Below are 17,799 nucleotides of genomic sequence, written 5' to 3' on the forward strand. Positions count from 1 at the left end.
TTAAATAAGTAGATCGATCTCTTGTCTGTACGGTACCACCAGCAGTCGCTTAGCTTAGCTTAGTTTAGCACAACACCTGGAAACAGCTAGCCTGACTCTGTCCAAAAATAACTGATCTGCCTAGCAGCACCTCCAAAGCCCATAATTGACATGTTGTATCTTGTTTGTTTAATCCATTACACAAACCACAAAATGTGTAAAAACCACAATTCAGCGTTTTACAGTGGGTTATTGGTCTATGGACTATTGTTTGGACCAATTGCTAGGCAGCCATCAGAGACTCTAGGAAGTTACTGGTCCCAGCCAAGAAATAGTCCAACAAATAAGCCACCGTAAAATTAGAAATTGTTGCTCTTACACTGACAAACAAGATATAACATGTAAGCGTGTGAGCTTTAGAGGTGTTACCTTTGTACAGCGCCAGGCTAGCTATTTTCCTCTGTTTCCAGTCTTTGTGCTAAGCTAAGCTAACCGGCTGCTGGCTGTGTAACGTACAGATAATATATTGAACTTGTCAAACTATGTCAAACTATTACTTTATTGATGTATTCTGCAAAACTCTCAGTGCCAAGGTGTTGTACTGTCTGACGGTTTTTATAATGAATGTTTAAGTGAGAGCAATATTCCTGACTTTGTTGACCTTTGCAGGAGAGTCGGATCTACGCTGTGGCAAAGTCAGGAATGAGAGTATCAGAAGCCAGTCCTGGAGCCAGGGGCCCGGGACGAGGTGAGTCGCACGCAGCCAGAAATAAGAAACTAGCCATCCACTTCTTCTTCACTAACATCCACTTTTCTGCTACAGTGAGGCATTCAAAATCCATTTATAGTCTGTTTTTCATGTGTAAAGCAGTGTCTAACCATGTGTGTGTGCCTGTCTGTCTGCATGAGCCTGGGTGGTGTAGGAGATGAGTCATTACTGTGAAGTGGCATGTCATTCAGCTGCTGCTAATGCTGCTGTGGAGGTGTGTGGTTGGTTTGGATCTGTCATTTCCACCTTTGATGTCACTTCCTCTGGCCCAAGGCTCCACACACCTGCAAAGGTGTGGGCTCCTCTTCAGGATGGTCCCTGTCTTTTTTTTTTTAAAGAGCCGAGGAAGAGCATAAGAGGGGGGGTTTAAAAGAAGCTGAGGGAGAGGCTGCTTTTTAATCAGCTGCGATGAAAGGACGTGGTCTGGGTGTAATTACTGCTATGCTTTTTGTCCCGACATCATGCATTTTGTCAGGCTGCAGTCTAAGGTTTGACAGCACTCCAACTATTACATTTCCTGACTGCCAGGTACATGGAGCGGACTGCCAAATGGCTGTTGTGAATTAAGTCATAGCTTGCTCAGCTTATTCAGCTTCCTCTGATCTTTGTGCCTTAAAGGTGCATCTGTTGTTGGAGGATTTTTGATCTATGGCACAATGACTAGCATAGACCAGTTTTATTTTGTTTTAGCTCTCCTAAGTCTTTTTTACTTGTTCTTTAATTAGTGGGTACGTCAGAAGCATGAAGTCCTGCTGCAAAGGTGTGTGAATTATATATGAATTATGTATCTATTAAATAGATACATAATTCATATATAATATAGATTCTATATAGAGTAAGGGTGCTATATTTTCCCCCCTTGCAACTATACAGACTTTTATAAGAATTACCACGGTTGCGTCCGAAATTCCATACCTGCCATTTATTAGTCTAAAACAGGGGTGTCAAACTCATTTTCACTAAGGGCCACACTGGAAAAAGAGAATCACACCAAGGGCCAGACATGGAGAGTTTATTGACGGGCTTTTGTTATTGCATGTCACTTTTTTTTTTACATTTTGGTAGCTTTTTTCCTCATTTTTGTTTGTTTTGTTCCAACTTTTTTGTGGCTTTCTCAGACATTTGTCACCTTTTTGTAAATTTTTGGCTTTTTCCGACATTTTTATACGCTTTTTGTAACATTTTTGTTGACATGAAGGCCTACAAAAGCCATCATAGAATTTAGCAAATCAAGCAAAACAATGATTACATTTTTGTTTCACAGCCTGAATATTAAACTCTCTGCTTCTCTGGGAAATTCTGAGTCTCAGAGTTGGCAAATCTGCCAAATTCTGCTTTGAATGTCAGGTAATTGCAGTTTAAAAAACACTTTCCTGTGTTTTTGGTTTGGCGCACAACTAGGCGGGCCAAAATTTATTGTGAACACAAATTTGGTCCGTTGGACTTGAGTTTGACACGTGGGCTAAAAGGTCCAAACCTTAGTATGAAACCAATAGTATGAGAATTACATACTATTTTCAGTGAAATATTACAAACACTGGTAACATATGTTGGCTTAAATATCCAACAATGCCATGCCTTAGTGACAACAACGTTCATAACCGACAAACTGTTGGCCATTGTTCTGTAACTGCCATTTGTGACCACAGTGGCCACTGTTTTGATAGTCTCGCTTTGCCAGATCCTCCTCCAAAGCACGCTGAAGGAGGGTCTGGCTACTCCACATAGCATTCAGGGATGGGGGGAAACATGCTCTGGTTTATTGGCATTTATTTAAACCAATCACAATCGTCTTGGGCGGTGCTAAGCACCGGAGAAAAACTGCGGGGCCGCTGCAAAATAGGCTTGGAAGGAACTTGTTTTGGTGGAACATGTGTACGCTTAAAAGTAGTTTTAGTTGTGCAACAGAAAACTCAGATTGGACAGATAGTCTAGCTAGCTGTCTGGATTTACCCTGCAGAGATCTGAGAAAAGGTTAACCATAGTCCTCATATATTGACCAGAGTTTAAAATGCCAACACAAAGTAAGCCATAGATAATGGAGATCTAGCCTAAATGAGTGAAATCCGGCAGATTTTCTGGCGGCAACGGAGCAATCCTGCAAGTGGAATTTCAAGGATATAGTCTAGGGTGACCATATTTTGATTTCCAAAAAAGAGGACACTCGGCCTGGCCTCGAGACAAATCCAGACAGTGGTGATTCCCAGAGGTTAATGAACATGCTTTATTATGCCTCAATTGTGCAAAAATAACTTCTGTAATAAAATAAAATCTGTAACAACATGTAACAAAATAATAGCTCTCTTTTAAAATAAATAAATAATATGAAATAATGTTCTAAATATGACCTCTTCTGTGTTAGAAAATCCAGCTTCAACAAAATATCTCTTAATAACTTTTCAATGTAATAAGATAAATAATAAAGACACTGAAACATATGTGCCAGCTTTGCACACGGTGCACTCCTCCTCCCACTTGTCCGGTCCCGACCGGGACGGTATGTGGGACATTTTTTTTGCAGTTCAACTGTGAAGCTGCACTAGTCTTGTTCTATGGTTGTAAGTGGACTGATGTTTATACTTGTGCGCTAGTGTGTGCGTCGAGACGGCGTGTGTGTGTGTGTGTGTGTGTGTGTGGGGAGTGGGTGATATATAGCGGGGGAGAAGTGAGAGTGACAGCGAGCGAGTCCTACCAACTCTAGAGTCATAGTGAGAGAAACAAAGGTTCCCCCCTGTGTTTTCTGACCACGGTGGGAAATCTTTAGCAGGAAACGCTTCGGCATTTTGTGTGTAATGCTGCTCCGCTGTCTGCCCTGGTCCCTGTCTATCTGCCCTGGTCCCTGTCTGTCTGCCCTGGTCCCTGTCTGTCTGCCTTGGTCCCTGTCTGTCTGCCCTGGTCCCTGTGTATGTGCGCGTCGCAGAGCCGCTCACAAGGCAGCCTCTCGGGAATTACGTCACACAACAAAGTAGCCTACCGTAGTATTGTGTTAATAAGTTAATAAGTACACGCTTAATGGTCCCATGAAAAACAGTGAAAACCGGACATTTTAATGAATTTATAAAACCCCCCCGGACGCCCCGGACAGTAGGTAAAAAGTGGACATGTCCGGGCAAAAGAGGACGTTTGGTCACCCTAATATAGTCTCACTTTAAGCATTACATTTTGTGCTTTGTGGCATTGTCATGCTGTCTACATGTCCATAAGTAAATTCTGAATAAATGTTTTTCCCGTGTACGTTGCAGGGTCCAACTTACCCCAATATCCAGCGGCAGGTCCGTTTACTCAGCTGATCTATAAGAATATCAATGTACCAGTCTATACCACACTGAAAGGGGTGAGTGAATTATTTTTTTTATTATTAAAGGTTTACAGTGCGGCTGGATCTGTGCTTTACCTTTGATGCAGCTTGTCAGCTAGTTTGTACTGAAATTTCATGAGGTGGTGTTTAACTGTACAGTGCTCTCTCAATTGTTTGTTTTAGAAAGCCACTCAGATCAGCAGCGTACCTCTGCCCGATGATGACTCTGGTTCTGAGGACGACAGCAGCTCTCTGGCCAGTTTACGGACCTCCATCCTGAGCCCGGACAGAAAGAGCAGCGTCCCGGGGAGCCCACGTGCCGTCAAGAGAGGTGAGGATTGCACATTGCAGATTACAAAATGTCCTCATCTCAACTAGGAAAGACTGCCTTGCCTTAATATTGTTGACAATGTACATTTAAGATAATCCATGAATTTTGGATCCAGTGTTTAAACCAGCCTAAAGGTAGAAATCCTCTCGACTCAATGCGGAGCAAGTACTTCTTCACTTTATCAAAAACATAAACATAACCAAATTAAGACGTACAGCAAAAAATCCAGAGAAATCCAGCATGGAATAGGCAGCAGTGTGTCTGCTGACCAGAATGCATTTGAAATCATTAACTGAAGTAGATGATTCAGCTTTAGGGAAAGTAAACTACAGCAGTCAGTGGCTACAGATAGTATTCACCACATAAACTCAATGCAAAATAACTGATGGGATGCATTGAGCATAATGTACTGATGATATCTAATAGTGATTTACCCTTTAAGAGTCTTCTGTCTTAAACCTTCTGTTGCTTGCTGGCTCTTAAATCACGACATGTAAAATTTATTTTCTGTGTTTTTCTCCCCTTCAACCACTTCTAATATATCTTTTTTACTTTACTGTACCTTATGAATTTACCATCTCTTGTTTTCCTAGGGGTGTCCATGTCCTCCATCAGCTCAGAGAGTGATTATGCCATTCCTCCCGATGCCTACTCCCTGGACAGTGACTACTCCGAACCGGAACATAAAGTCCAGCGAACCTCCTCCTATTCCTGTGAGAGCACTGGGCCTGTGAGTGGAGTCCTGCATTTCAGTCATTGACTTCTATGATAAGTCAACTCCTGTATGAGCAGTCAGTTGTGTTTTGAATAACTCCTGTGCCGTTTGTGTCTGTAGGAGATGCTGGAGAAGTCTGGGTACCTGCTGAAGATGGGCAGTCAGGTGAAAGCCTGGAAACGTCGCTGGTTCATCCTGAGGAATGGAGAGATCCTCTACTATAAATCTCCTGTGAGTGTGAGCCTGCCTGCTTCCTTCCTTCTAAGGTTTTGCTGCCTGCACATAAAAACATTGCAAAAATATTTGAAAATGTTGCACGTTTGTATGCAAGATGGCTGCAGTTGAAGGCACGAGCACCCTCTCAACACTATCACAGCAGTTTTGTCAGTGTAGATTAAAAAAAAGAAAAAAGTACGTTTTAAACTTTATGATTGATTTTATAATCCTAATTTTTGACAGAAATGAAAATTCTTGTGTGTGTATATGTGTGTTTTTTGGGGTGTGTATTCAGAGTGACGTGATCAGGAAACCTCAGGGTCAGATTGAACTGAACACGTCCTGCTGTATAGTACGTGGAGAAGGAGCGCAGACATTTCAAGTAAGTGGAAAGCATTTCCAATAGTGCTTAACTTTGTGTAAGAATACCTCAAGACAAGGAAAGTATGATTTATGCTGCACACTATGACTACTTTCTTTTACAGGCTATGCAAAGAATTGAAATTGTAGTTCAATTTTTTATTACAATTCAAAAGACTATGGCATCAGAGAAAAATAGAAAAAACCTAAAGAGTTGTTAGAGGACACATACACACATCAGGTATAGCATTGGCCTGAAATGTTCCCGTGGCTCTTCAGAAGCTGATTCTGATCTCCTCCTTTACGTCTAATCAGTTGATTACAGAGAAGAAGACCTTCTATCTGACCGCCGACTCACCCAACATCTTGGAGGAGTGGATCAGGGTTCTGCAGAACATACTCAGAGTCCAGGCCAGCAGCCCAGTGACTGTGGAGACCACCGCCAAGCCCACCGTGAGGGGTTGGCTTACAAAGGTCAGGTGACAGAAGTCTCGGTATCTCAATTAAAGCCCTTTTGCTTCCTTGCCGAGCATTATGATGATAAAATAAATACCTCTCATGTCTGTGCGCCTAACATGAAGCTACTGCGACGAGACAATTAGCTTAGCTTAGTATTATGACTGGAACAGCTAGCAAAGTATTATTATGGTTTTAATCGTCTCATCTACTTCTCTGCAAGCATGGTGGCCCAATGGTTAGCACTGTGGCCTCACAGCAAGAAGGTTCTAGGTTCAAATCCAGGTCTGGGCCTTTCTGTGTGGCGTTTGCATGTTCTCCCCATGTTGGTTTCCTACCTTTTATTTAGTATTATTGATTAGCAAATAATCTGACAATTGTTTTTACTGTTAATTGGTTAGTCCTTTGGTTTATAATATCAGAAAAATGGTGAATAATTGCCCAAACAATTTCCCAGAATGCAATTTGACATCTTAAAATGACTTATTTTGTCCAACCAACAGTTGAAAACAAACAAGATATTCAGTTTACTATCTTAGAAAAATGTACAAATGTTCAATTCATTTGAGGAGCTGGAACCAGGTCATTTTTGTATTTTTTGCTTGAAAAATGACTTAAACAATTGCTAAATGATCAGTATTCTATTGTATTTTCTTCTTTTATGCCCTCTTAAACATGTAAGATGTCCTGTATCTAAAAAAGGCGTCCAAATAAAATGTATTATTATTATTATTATTATTATTATTATTATTATTATTATTATTGTTATTTCTGCCAATTGACTAATTGATTAATTTCTCAGCTCAAGGTTCTTTACCATCTGGAATCACACAAAATGAGACTTACTAAAATCATGTTGAAATAATACAACTTTTTGTACGCATTGTGTATTTACTGAAATAATGTAGTTCATTTTATCAGGTTTTTAACTAGTATGTCATTCTTGGTAAAGAATCCTTACTTCCTTTCCCTATTTCCATAGCATAGCTCCAGAAGGTATAGATTAACCAGGCTTACACCCTGAGAGGATGCCAAAAATAACCGATTTCCAGGCTTAATGTCCTCTTTCAGACAGATATAGAAGTGTCTGTCACAGGGGTGGGGAAGGTTTGACGGATCACTTGAAGCAGATTCTTAAAAACCTCCTTCACGTTGGGACACGGCTATAAGGCTCGAGCTGCTGGAATGCTTGAGATCTCCTTCCCTTTCACCCTCCTCTTTTCCCGGCCTTTTGAATGCCTGTCTCTCGGTAAGGTTAAGACACTTAAACATCTGACGGGTGTCAGTGATGGGTCTCTGACAGATGACTGACAGCCCACGTCCTCTCACCAAACCCCAATTCCCTTCCTGAGAGTCGTCTTTGATCTGCTGGTTATGACGTGATCTCCGTCCAGACGGGCTGTTCTGCCTCTCAGCGCAGTTAACCCCGGTGACCCTCTTTTTGAGCGATGCACAGCTGGCTTTGTGTCGATGGCATCCTCCGGTGACATCATTGCTCCATTCGTATATCAAAAACTCTGTGAAAGAAGTCGCTGAAAATGATGCATTCCTGGATAAAATGAAGCTGAATGCAGCATCAGAATCAGAGCGTGGAAAGAGTGTTTACATTTGGCAGACATTAGTCGTCACTTTGCTTTTGGAAACAAAACAAATCTTAAAGGTCCCATGACATGGTGTTCTTTGGATGCTTTTATATAGACCTTAGTGGTGCCCTAATACTGTATCTGAAGTCTCTTTCCCGAAATTCAGCCTTGGTGCAGAATTACAGCCACTAGAGCCAGTCCCACAATGAGCTTTCCTTATGATGTGCCATTTCTGTGTCTGTAGCTATTGAGGAAGAGAGAGAGGGGGGCAAGGTGGAGGGTGGGGGTGTGGTCTTGACCAACTGCCACTTTGCTTGTTTGAAAGCCATGATGTCTCTCTCTCATGGGTGGGTCAAATTCTCTTGGCGGGCAAAGCAGAGAAAGGGGAGGTAACCTTGCTCCTTATGACCTCATAAGGAGAAGATTCCAGATCGGCCCATCTGAGCTTTCATTTTCTCAAAGGCAGAGCAGGATACCCAGGGCTCGGTTTACACCTATGACCATTTCTAGCCACTGGGGGACCATAGGCATGCTGGGGGAACGCATATTAATGTTAAAAAACCTCACAAAGTGACATTTTCATGCCATGGGACCTTTAAATAATGATTAGCATACTTACCTGCACATTCCTGGGACATCTGCTGGTTAGATGTAGAAATCCCCTGACTAACATCTGTCAAGCTTTTAAAAAACTTCTTTGATCTGAGATTCAGAGATTACAAAAAAGTTTAGTCTTATATTTACTACTGTTTTGAAAAACAGCCAGACAGTCTTGGGACGTGTCCTGATACTTCTCTTATACGTTCTGTGCCATTGTCTTCTCGTTTCAGGTCAAACATGGACACTCTAAGCTGGTGTGGTGTTCTATGGTTGGAAAGGTCTTCTACTACTATCGTAACCAGGAAGACAAGGTTGACAAAACTCCCTTCTCCTAACATGTCTCCCCCTGCTTTTGTTAGTGATTATTGCAAATGCATGCTCCTTAGCGGTTGTCTTCTGTACAGGCTAGGGCTGCACGATATGGGGGGAAAATCGAATTGCGATATTTCTGCCAGATATTGCAATTACTTTTTGATTTGCAATTTTTTAAAACTACATATTGCACTTTCTATGATCATGTTAAATGAAGTAACAAATAAATGAAAGATCCACTGAAAATAGGACATTTCTTTAAAGTGCTCATATTATGCTTTTCCCCTTTATTGTGTTATATATCTTTTTTGTGCATGTTATAGGTTTACAAAGTGAAAAAGCCCAAAGTCCACCCCAAAGGGACTAACGATCTCCAACAGAAAACACTGTTCACAAACTGCTCCAAACAGCTCTATTGTAGTCCAGCCTTTACTTCCGTGACCAACGTGCGTCACTTTCTAACACGTTATAATGCTCACCTAGCTGCTAGCATGGAACTCCCTCATACTCTGCAACTGATTAGCTAGCAGTACTTACTGCGCATGTGCGACTCCCAACAAAGATTGAACAGAAGTGAGATGCCTCACTCTGTAGCTAAAACAGAGAGCTCAACAAACAGGGTGAAAAGAGGAGCTGCAGCAATGTGCAGTACAACAAATATATGGTGTTTTCTGTATGTAATATTATTCCAGCATTTACCTTAAAATATAATAATAAAAAGAGGAATACAAAAATGTTAAATCAAATGGTACATCAAACATTCAACTAAATAATTCACATTTGATAAGTCGCGGTCTTCATGTTTAGCTAATCGCATTCTTCATCTTTATTGTGACTATTATTCCCACTGTTCATCACACCCCCAACCGGCACCGTCAGACACCACCTACCAAGAGCCCGGGTCTGTCCGAGGTTTCTCCCTAAAAGGAAGTTTTTCCTCGGCACTGTTTTTCCTAAAATGCTTGCTCTTGGGGGAATTACTGGAATTGTTGGGTCTTTGTAAATTATAGAGTGTGGTCTAGACCTACTTTATCTGTAAAGTGTCTTGAGCTAACTCTTGTTATGATTTGATACTATAAATAAAATTGAATTGAATTCTTTCAAATTGCGATTTTGATTTTGAAAAGGATTAATCGTTCAGCCCTAGTACAGGCTAATAGGTTTTTTGACAAATAAAGGATTATACAAATATTGCTTAGACAAGAAAAGAAGGTGCAATGATGTCAATTTAGTTTGTTTCTTTAATTGAACACACTTAGATCTGTTTGTCTGATACTGGTTACCACCATCTTTCGTTTTGATTCCCTGTTTACTGATTTACTCCTTCTGTCTCAGTTGCCTCTGGGTCAGCTGCAGATGCGGGAGGCCTCGGTACAGGAAGTGGATCGCTCCTGTGATTCGGATGAGGACTATGAGGCAGGCAGTCGAGGTTTCCTCTCCTCCCACTGCACCTTAGTGGTCCAACCAAGAGACCAGAGTCCTACATATCTGCTCATTGGCACCAAGCAGGAGAAGGTACTGGCAATTTACCATTAGGACGAGACTCAAACAACATTTAGTCCATTTATTTCTCTTTGCACATGAATGCTTTTTTTTTTACACAGGATACATGGCTGTATCACTTGACTGTGGCAGCTGGCAGCTGTGCAAGCTTCAAAGTGGGCACAGAGTACGAGCAGCTCATTGGTGAACTCCTTGATGCAGAGGGAGACCCAGGTGAGAAGATCCCTGTTCTACAGCAAATAAGTGTCATTAGTGACTGCAGTGTTGTCTGTGTAACCGGTTTATTAGAAGAGGTTAAAAATACATTTGACTTCAAATATAATTTGTGCACTTCTCCTAAACTGTTTTCAGTGTTGAGCATTACAAAGAAGAGAGATGTTTTTAACTTAATATGTTACTTTGCGCTGCCGTGTAAATTAGAAGCAACTAGTTACATTTCAAGGTTAAAATCCAGGGCAACACAATAAAGTGTAAATATGTAGCCAGCCTTTTAGAAATACTGAGTTCATGAGTACAAATTCCCACAATGCAACCAACACCCCTCTAAGTTAGTCAGTTAACTCCTCAACTCTACTTTCTGTACATTTTATTTCCCAACGTGAAGTTCTAAACGTTGTTTTAAAGCCTTCACTTAACCGCCAGGGATACAGTTTTAGTGAAGAAATTAGTCCTTTTATATAGCTTTGTATCGAGCCTTAATATATTCTGAGTATTGAAAGTATTTTTGATCTCATTTGAATCCGAAAACCTTTTAAACGTTATACTGTATTTCATTGAGGAGCAACTTTTTTTATTTAACCCTGATGCATTTAGCAGTTTGATACATGTTTTGTTAAATGAGAAATAAAAGGATCAAAAGGTATTGTGTATGCACCGATATCAATCAATACCCAACCATAGTTTTTTAAGTTATTGTGTTGGCCAAAAAGTAGTCAAGTTTAAGTATATAAAACCCACAAATTCACACAAACAATACCTTATAACATGACCTCAGTGTCACACACAAACATTTCAAAAAGTAATTCATAACTGTTGTTACAAAGTACAAGAACTAAAGCATTTGATCAGATTTTTACCACTGCATATTCTTTGTTGACAACACTGGAGATATATTTGTAACACTCACAGTAGATGCATAGTTGATTAAAAGGGCTTAAAGTTGCAAAGTCTCTCTATAAGTGGATACAAATTTACTCAGTAGCATGCTACATGTTATTTTGATCCGCAATGTCTGACAGCCCTAATCCACACAGCAGACTGTGTTTACGACAGACTTTTTGTCAGCTGTTGAGTCATTAAGGCTTTGAAACTCAATCTTGTTTCTCTGTTTGTGTGTGTGTGTGTGTGTGTGTGTGTGTGTGTGTGTGTGTGTGTGTGTGTGTGTGTGTGTGTGTGTGTGTGTGTGTGTGTTCGCGCATGCGTGCGTCCCCCTTTTTTTCCCCAGAATCTGCTTTGTGGAAGAGCGAGGCCTTGAGCTTCTGTAAGGAGGGTCTGCGCTCGCCTCTCACCACTCTGCCCTCTGAAGCTCTGCAGACAGAAGCTCTCAAGCTTTTCAAGGTATGTCCCTCCACCTCTCACCCCTCTCTCTGCTCCTCTTGTTCTATTCCACTTCCTTTCCTCCTGTCCCTTTCATCCCTTTCTCCATATCCCACTTGCCTTTTCTGCCCAGCTCTCACTGCGACGGTCTGTTCAAGGCATCATCCATCCTACTCCAGTTTAACCCCCACATTATCCCCTCCTACTCCTGGATTCGCTCCGTGGCCCTCTTCCTTTCTTCCCTCCTGTCTCTAAACCAGATCAAAGGCTCAAGGATGAGGGCCCCAGCTCATTAAAAGTGTGGAAGAGAGAAAATGGCCTTGATTATCTGCTCTGATTGAGGCTAACCGTTCTTCTGGTTTACAGCCAGTGTGAAAGGCGCCCCTTTAAATACGAGACATGGGAGGTCAGGGCATTCAGAGTGGCAGCAATGGATATGGAAGCCACAGAATGGGGGAGGAGAAATGGGATCATAGCAGAACAGGGGACCTTGTAGGAAGATGGCAGATCCTTTTCCTCTCTTTTCAACTCTTTAGCCCTCAGTGCGCCCACCCAGAAGCCCCCTCCCTGCTCCACTACAGTCGCTACACTACGGGACTGAAAGATGAATGGATCGGCTCTCTCTTTGACCAGCCAGCCTCGAAAGAACAGTCCCAAACTCACAAAGAAACAGAATGAATGGAAGTGACACACTTTTCAAGCCTACGCTCTACTTCATGCCTTTGAAGTATTAATGAATCTGACTGATGAACACTGTTAAATTGGTTCTTTTGTCTTCAACTGTCCCAGCGGATGAGAACAAAGGTTACTTAAACAAAAAAAAGACATACACGTTTACTGAACTCATGCCATGTATTTAGGTTGTTTTTTCAATTTCCTCTAACCTGAATATTATTACCACCTTAAGTTCTATTACTTTTCCTCTTTTATGATGAATGTAAATGTGTAGTATCTGGTGTGTGTTTGTCTCCACCTGCTGGTAATACAGTGGACTCAAGCGTCAGATTTAAAAATATTAAGAAGTCTTTCCTTCTCTGCAGTCCTGTCAGCTCTTCATCAACGTGCTGGTTGAGTCTCCGTCTGTTGACTACCACACCTCGCTGGCCCAGAATGCTTTGCAAGTGTGCCTAACCCACCCGGAGCTGCAGAATGAAGTGTACTGTCAGCTTATCAAGCAGACCAACCGCCGGACACCACACAACTACTCGCTCACACAGGTCGGCCTGGTGCACGCTGAAGAGAAAACTGATGCATGTGAAGCGCAAAGTGATCAAACAGAAAGCACAGAAAGTGGATATATGTGTTTTATTTTCACTTTTAATTATTTTAAACTTGCATGGCCAGGGTGGTTAACTCTGAATGTGAAGCAAAGTGGTGCTGCATTCATGGAAAAAAAGTTTTTAAAAATGTATGCATTTTTTTTACCACCTCTTCCTGCAGTGCTGGCAGCTGTTGTCTCTGTGCGTGGCTCTGTTCCTTCCTCAACAACATTTCCTTTGGTACCTGAGACAGTACCTGCAACGCAATGCTGACCCAAGGTGAGGTGCCTAAAGCCTGCAGCTGACCCATAACTCCTTAAAGCATAGCCTCCTAAGTAACTAAAACCAATTATGAGGCATTACTGCATTGTTGACATCTCTATTAGGGCTGCACAATTATTATAATTAAATTATTTATCGAAATCGCAATATGGACTAGTGCACTATCCAAATCGTATTGTGAGGGCACAATATTTGTTAAAGGCAAAATATGTGTCAAACCGTGGCCGGGTTAGCTCAGTTGTTAGAGCAGGTGCACATATATAGAGGTTTACTCCTTGACACAGCAGCTGCGGGTTCGACTCTGACCTGCGGCCCTTTGCTGCATGTCATTCCCCCCCTCTCTCTCCCCTTTCATGTCTTCATCTGTCCTGTTGAATTAAAGGCCTAAAATGCACCAACAAAATGTGTCAAACGATTCTGAAATAAGTATTGTGGTGCTGCAGAGACGTTCCAAGCCTACAAATCTAAATCCTCACAAAAAACACACTATGATCATTTTGATGAATATTTTCAATGAAAATGAGAATGATACAAAAGTTTTCATTCCCTCCATGATCATCGTGAATGATATCGCAAGTCAAAATAAAATAAAATCGCAATCAGATATTTTCCTTATATCGTGCAGCCCTAATCTCTATCCCTTTTTCACCCACACAGAAGTGAGGTGGGGAAGTATGCAGTGTACTGCCAGAGGTCTGTGGAGCGAACACTGCAGAATGGAGAGCGGGAGGCCAAACCTTCACGTATGGAGATCGTCTCCATCCTGCTGAGAAACCCCTACCACCATTCACTGCCATTCAGCATCCCAGTCCACTTCATGAACAACACCTACCAGGTAACAAAAAAGTACATCACACCGTCACTGTCTTGACTGTCCTGTACCTTTAGCAGCAGATTTTCCTTAAGGAGGAGCAGTTTTTTATGTATTTTGGTCCAGCTCTACACATTCCAATCTGCGCTGCGTATGCTGAAGGAAGGTAACAACATCACTTCAAACATGCAGAGTAAAGAGAGATGAGTTGATGTTGCCACCTACAGGCAAATAAAGTAACAGCTGTTCCAAAATGTAATGTCACATGCAGGGCGAGAGTGTCCCAACACAGAGGCTTCTGACAAAATCATTTGAACCTGGCTAAGCTTTTGCCACAGTGCAATGTACCGTCATCTTCGCCAATGAAGTACGTGCAAGCAGACATTTGTGGAGGATTACTTTTTAACGCGAATGCTGTGTTTCTAGTGTTTCTCTTGAGATCGTCCCAACAGACAATAAAATCACTCCCATCGTGATAACTTTCCAGAGTTGTAAAATCCTGTCTCATGTGTTTTGGCGTGAATAGGCCTTCAAACTCACGGATCTATTACTCAAACTGGACTTCCTGGATCATATTTTATCATCTCACTGGTATCTTCAACAACACAACTCTTTCTTTTTTTCTAATGCAGGGCTGTTTTTTTTGTCTTAACTCCCTCTTACAGCTACAGTAAACAGTTCATCTGCAGTTCTAATCTGCTGCTGCTGTTACTTTTCTTGCTAATAGGTGGCGCAGTTTGGACTGGAAATGCAGGTTGATATCGGCTGGGACTGGTTTCCGGTCATCACTGAGATGTGCCCTTTGTTTTCTTATGTAGGTGGTGGGTTTCGACGGCTCCACCACAGTGGAAGAGTTCCTCAGTACGCTGAACCAGAGGATTGGCGTGAGGAAGCCTCAGCTGTCTGGGTTTGCCCTCTTCACTGATGATCCATCTGGCAAAGACCTGGAGCACTGCCTGCAGCCGTCTGCCAAGGTAAGAGTGTGGGTCGCTGAACAGAAGGGGATGTAAGAAACCCTCTACACACCACTGAGGCTTTTGTAGTAGTGCATCTTAAGTGTTACTTAATATTTTGGGAGGATCAGCAGTGGCTAGTTAATTACTATTTTGGCAAATTAAGGCTGTCCAAACTTTTTTGTGACTTTTTGGTTTTTAAATGTAGTCACGTGCCAGCATACCAAAGCCTTTACTCTGTAATTTAATTCCGCTCATTCATGATAAAATTGTTTTTTTCCACCCCATTTTCATTCTGGTTAGTGAAACCGCTCCATTATGTTTAACCAGCCCGCCGAAGACAGTGAATAGACTAGATTTATAACTCGGTCTGGCTCGTACAGTATACAGTACATTTGATGGATGTCTTTCTCTGTAGCTATAGTCTCGCTTTCCCAGACCTTCCTCCACAGCGTGGCGGAGAAAGGTCTGGCTAGTCCACACAGCATTCTGGGATGGGAGAAAAAGGTGCTCTGGTTTATTGGCATGTCTTTAAAACTCTTCCATCTAGCGGTGAAATTGTATATGACAACCAACTGAATATTACTGTCTAGCCCTTCCTCTTACGATGGCCAAACCCGAAATTAGCTCTCTCCATCATTTACACATAGCTGTCCTAGCCACTCCAATATTAACTTTGGTCTTGTTGCTTTGCCTGTCGCATTGTCATTTTAATTCTCTTTTTCGCTTCCCTGGCGAGTAATCTCCCCCTGGCATTCGTCACGGTATGTCCCTCTTTGGCTAATGTATTTTAAAGATGGAGGCTCTACATGGCTGCCGTCATTCCAGCGACTCGCTCGTATGTACTTATTCTGAATGATTCTAAATGGTATATTCTACGCTCACGACAATACTTTGATTAGTTAGTGGAAGTAATTACACATGAATGAGCGCATATTTGTGAAAGAACAAAGGTTTTTTTGCTAAGAATCAAAAAAAAAAATTACACAATGTAGGTTTAAACCAATCACAATCGTCATGGGCGGCGCTAAGTACTGGACAGAGCCCCAGGGCCGCTGCAAATTAGCCTCGGGAAGGAACTTGTTTTGGTGGAACATGTGCACATTCAAAAGTTGTTTTAGTCGAGCAACAGAAAACTCAGATTGGACAGATAGTCTAGCTAGCTGTCTGGATTTACTCTGCAGAGATCTGAGGAGCAGTTAATCATAGTCCTCAGAAATCCACCGGAGTTTAAAATTCCAACACAAAGAAAGCAGAAGGCACCAGACATCTGGATGTAAAGAGTGAAATCCAGCGGAATTTCCAGCAGCAACGAAGCAATCCCGGATGTGATACGTCGTAGATATAGACTTCTGTAGCCATAGCTGCTGCTACCTGCTGACAGAACCAGAAATAAGGTAAAAGCTTCCATATATCTGACTGGAGACTGACTTGTATCCCTTTTTTGCCAGATCTGTGATGTCATTTCCAAGTGGGAGCAGGCCCTAAAAGAGCTGCATCCTGGGAAAAATGAGGGCACACGGATTGTGCGTCTAACATACAAAAGCAGGTAGGATTTCTATTGTCACACATTACCTCAGCATCTTTTATTATGTGGTCACACAAATTTGTCTAAAGAAAAGGCCTTTTAAAACAAAACGGAGCACACAATAAAAGACGGTGATGTGATATGCGTTCTGCCTTCTTACATTTCTAAGGAACTTTAGGTGTCAGGGTTAGATTTCCTGCATCTTGGAAGTGTGCATAATTCCAACCTCTACCAGAAAAACAAGTTTCATGAAAACTCTTTCTTCATGTGTGCATGCACAGGTTGTGTATCAGATCTCAGGTGAAAGGAGAGACGGAGCGAGAGCGCCTCCTGCTGGCATACCAGGTCAATGATGAAGTTCAGCAAGGCCACTTCCCTGTGAACAAAGAGCTGGCTCTCGAGGTGGCTGCCCTCATGGCACAGGTCTGTAAAGATTATGTCAATTTATAGGACTAAAAAGACTTGTATTTTAATGTATGAAAACCTTGTACTGTCAGTAAGAATTTCTGTCTTTTAAAGCTATCTTTCTCTTTGTAACCCTCTCTCTACTTTCATCTTTCTTCTTCCAGGTTGAACATGGTGACTTGGAGAGACCAGCTGCCTCCTCTCCTACCGGCTCACCTCAGCCTAAATCTCAGCTGATTCTCCTGCAGGCTTTAGAGCGCTTCTACCCCAAACGCTACAAACAGGACTGCAACTCAGAGCAGCTCAGGTTAAACAAACACTGCTGTCATACAAATAAATACTCCACGTTTGCTTTTACCTAAAACCTGATAACCTAATGTCCTCATACAATGTATTATGCAATATCCTCTTGCAACAAAAAACACAAACACTGTGGTGGCATTTTGTCATAAATTGATCAGACACAAATACTACATGTTGTTGTTCTCTTTTGCAACAACTTTAACCAATGGTCCTTTTCTCCTTTCAGAGATCTTACTGAGCGCCTGGCCACTAAGTGGTCTATGCTACGTGGGTGCAGTGCACCCGAGTGTGTGAGAATATACCTAACTGTGGCTCGCAAATGGCCCCTGTTTGGTGCCAAACTCTTTAGTGCCAAGGTGAGAAAAAAAAAGTCCACTTCTCTCTTTGTTTTGTGTTTAATGTTACACCCTGTATGGTCATGCATTGTCAGACCTGTTTCCACAGCACTGTGGAGTAAGGTCTGGCTGGTTGTTTGCCTTTCTTTAAACCACTCACAATCGTCTTGGGTGGCCTAAGCTCCGGTCGCAAAGGCGATGGATCTGTAAAATGGCCTTGGGTAGGAACTTGTTTAGGTGGAACATTTGAACCCCGCTAAAGAAA

General features: G+C 41.9%; 1 protein-coding gene across 4 annotated transcripts in view; it reads left to right on the forward strand.

Annotated features, from left to right (window-relative positions):
- The window catches only part of plekhh1 (pleckstrin homology domain containing, family H (with MyTH4 domain) member 1), a 44,802-nt gene that overhangs the window by 22,790 nt on the left and 4,213 nt on the right, over positions 1-17,799 (forward strand). For all 4 annotated transcript variants that reach the window (XM_028566785.1, XM_028566786.1, XM_028566787.1 and 1 more), the window contains exons 9-27: positions 649-727; positions 3,991-4,082; positions 4,230-4,377; positions 4,971-5,107; positions 5,213-5,323; positions 5,604-5,690; positions 5,984-6,142; positions 8,538-8,618; positions 9,955-10,134; positions 10,224-10,335; positions 11,567-11,679; positions 12,699-12,875; positions 13,099-13,196; positions 13,857-14,034; positions 14,829-14,984; positions 16,415-16,512; positions 16,773-16,914; positions 17,061-17,203; positions 17,426-17,555. In XM_028566785.1, coding sequence (XP_028422586.1) covers positions 649-727; positions 3,991-4,082; positions 4,230-4,377; positions 4,971-5,107; positions 5,213-5,323; positions 5,604-5,690; positions 5,984-6,142; positions 8,538-8,618; positions 9,955-10,134; positions 10,224-10,335; positions 11,567-11,679; positions 12,699-12,875; positions 13,099-13,196; positions 13,857-14,034; positions 14,829-14,984; positions 16,415-16,512; positions 16,773-16,914; positions 17,061-17,203; positions 17,426-17,555 — 2,421 coding nt within the window. The remainder of the gene's footprint in view (positions 1-648; positions 728-3,990; positions 4,083-4,229; positions 4,378-4,970; positions 5,108-5,212; positions 5,324-5,603; positions 5,691-5,983; positions 6,143-8,537; positions 8,619-9,954; positions 10,135-10,223; positions 10,336-11,566; positions 11,680-12,698; positions 12,876-13,098; positions 13,197-13,856; positions 14,035-14,828; positions 14,985-16,414; positions 16,513-16,772; positions 16,915-17,060; positions 17,204-17,425; positions 17,556-17,799) is intronic.

This window comes from Perca flavescens, chromosome 20 (genome assembly GCF_004354835.1).
Source record: "Perca flavescens isolate YP-PL-M2 chromosome 20, PFLA_1.0, whole genome shotgun sequence".
NCBI classification, from domain to species: domain Eukaryota; kingdom Metazoa; phylum Chordata; class Actinopteri; order Perciformes; family Percidae; genus Perca; species Perca flavescens.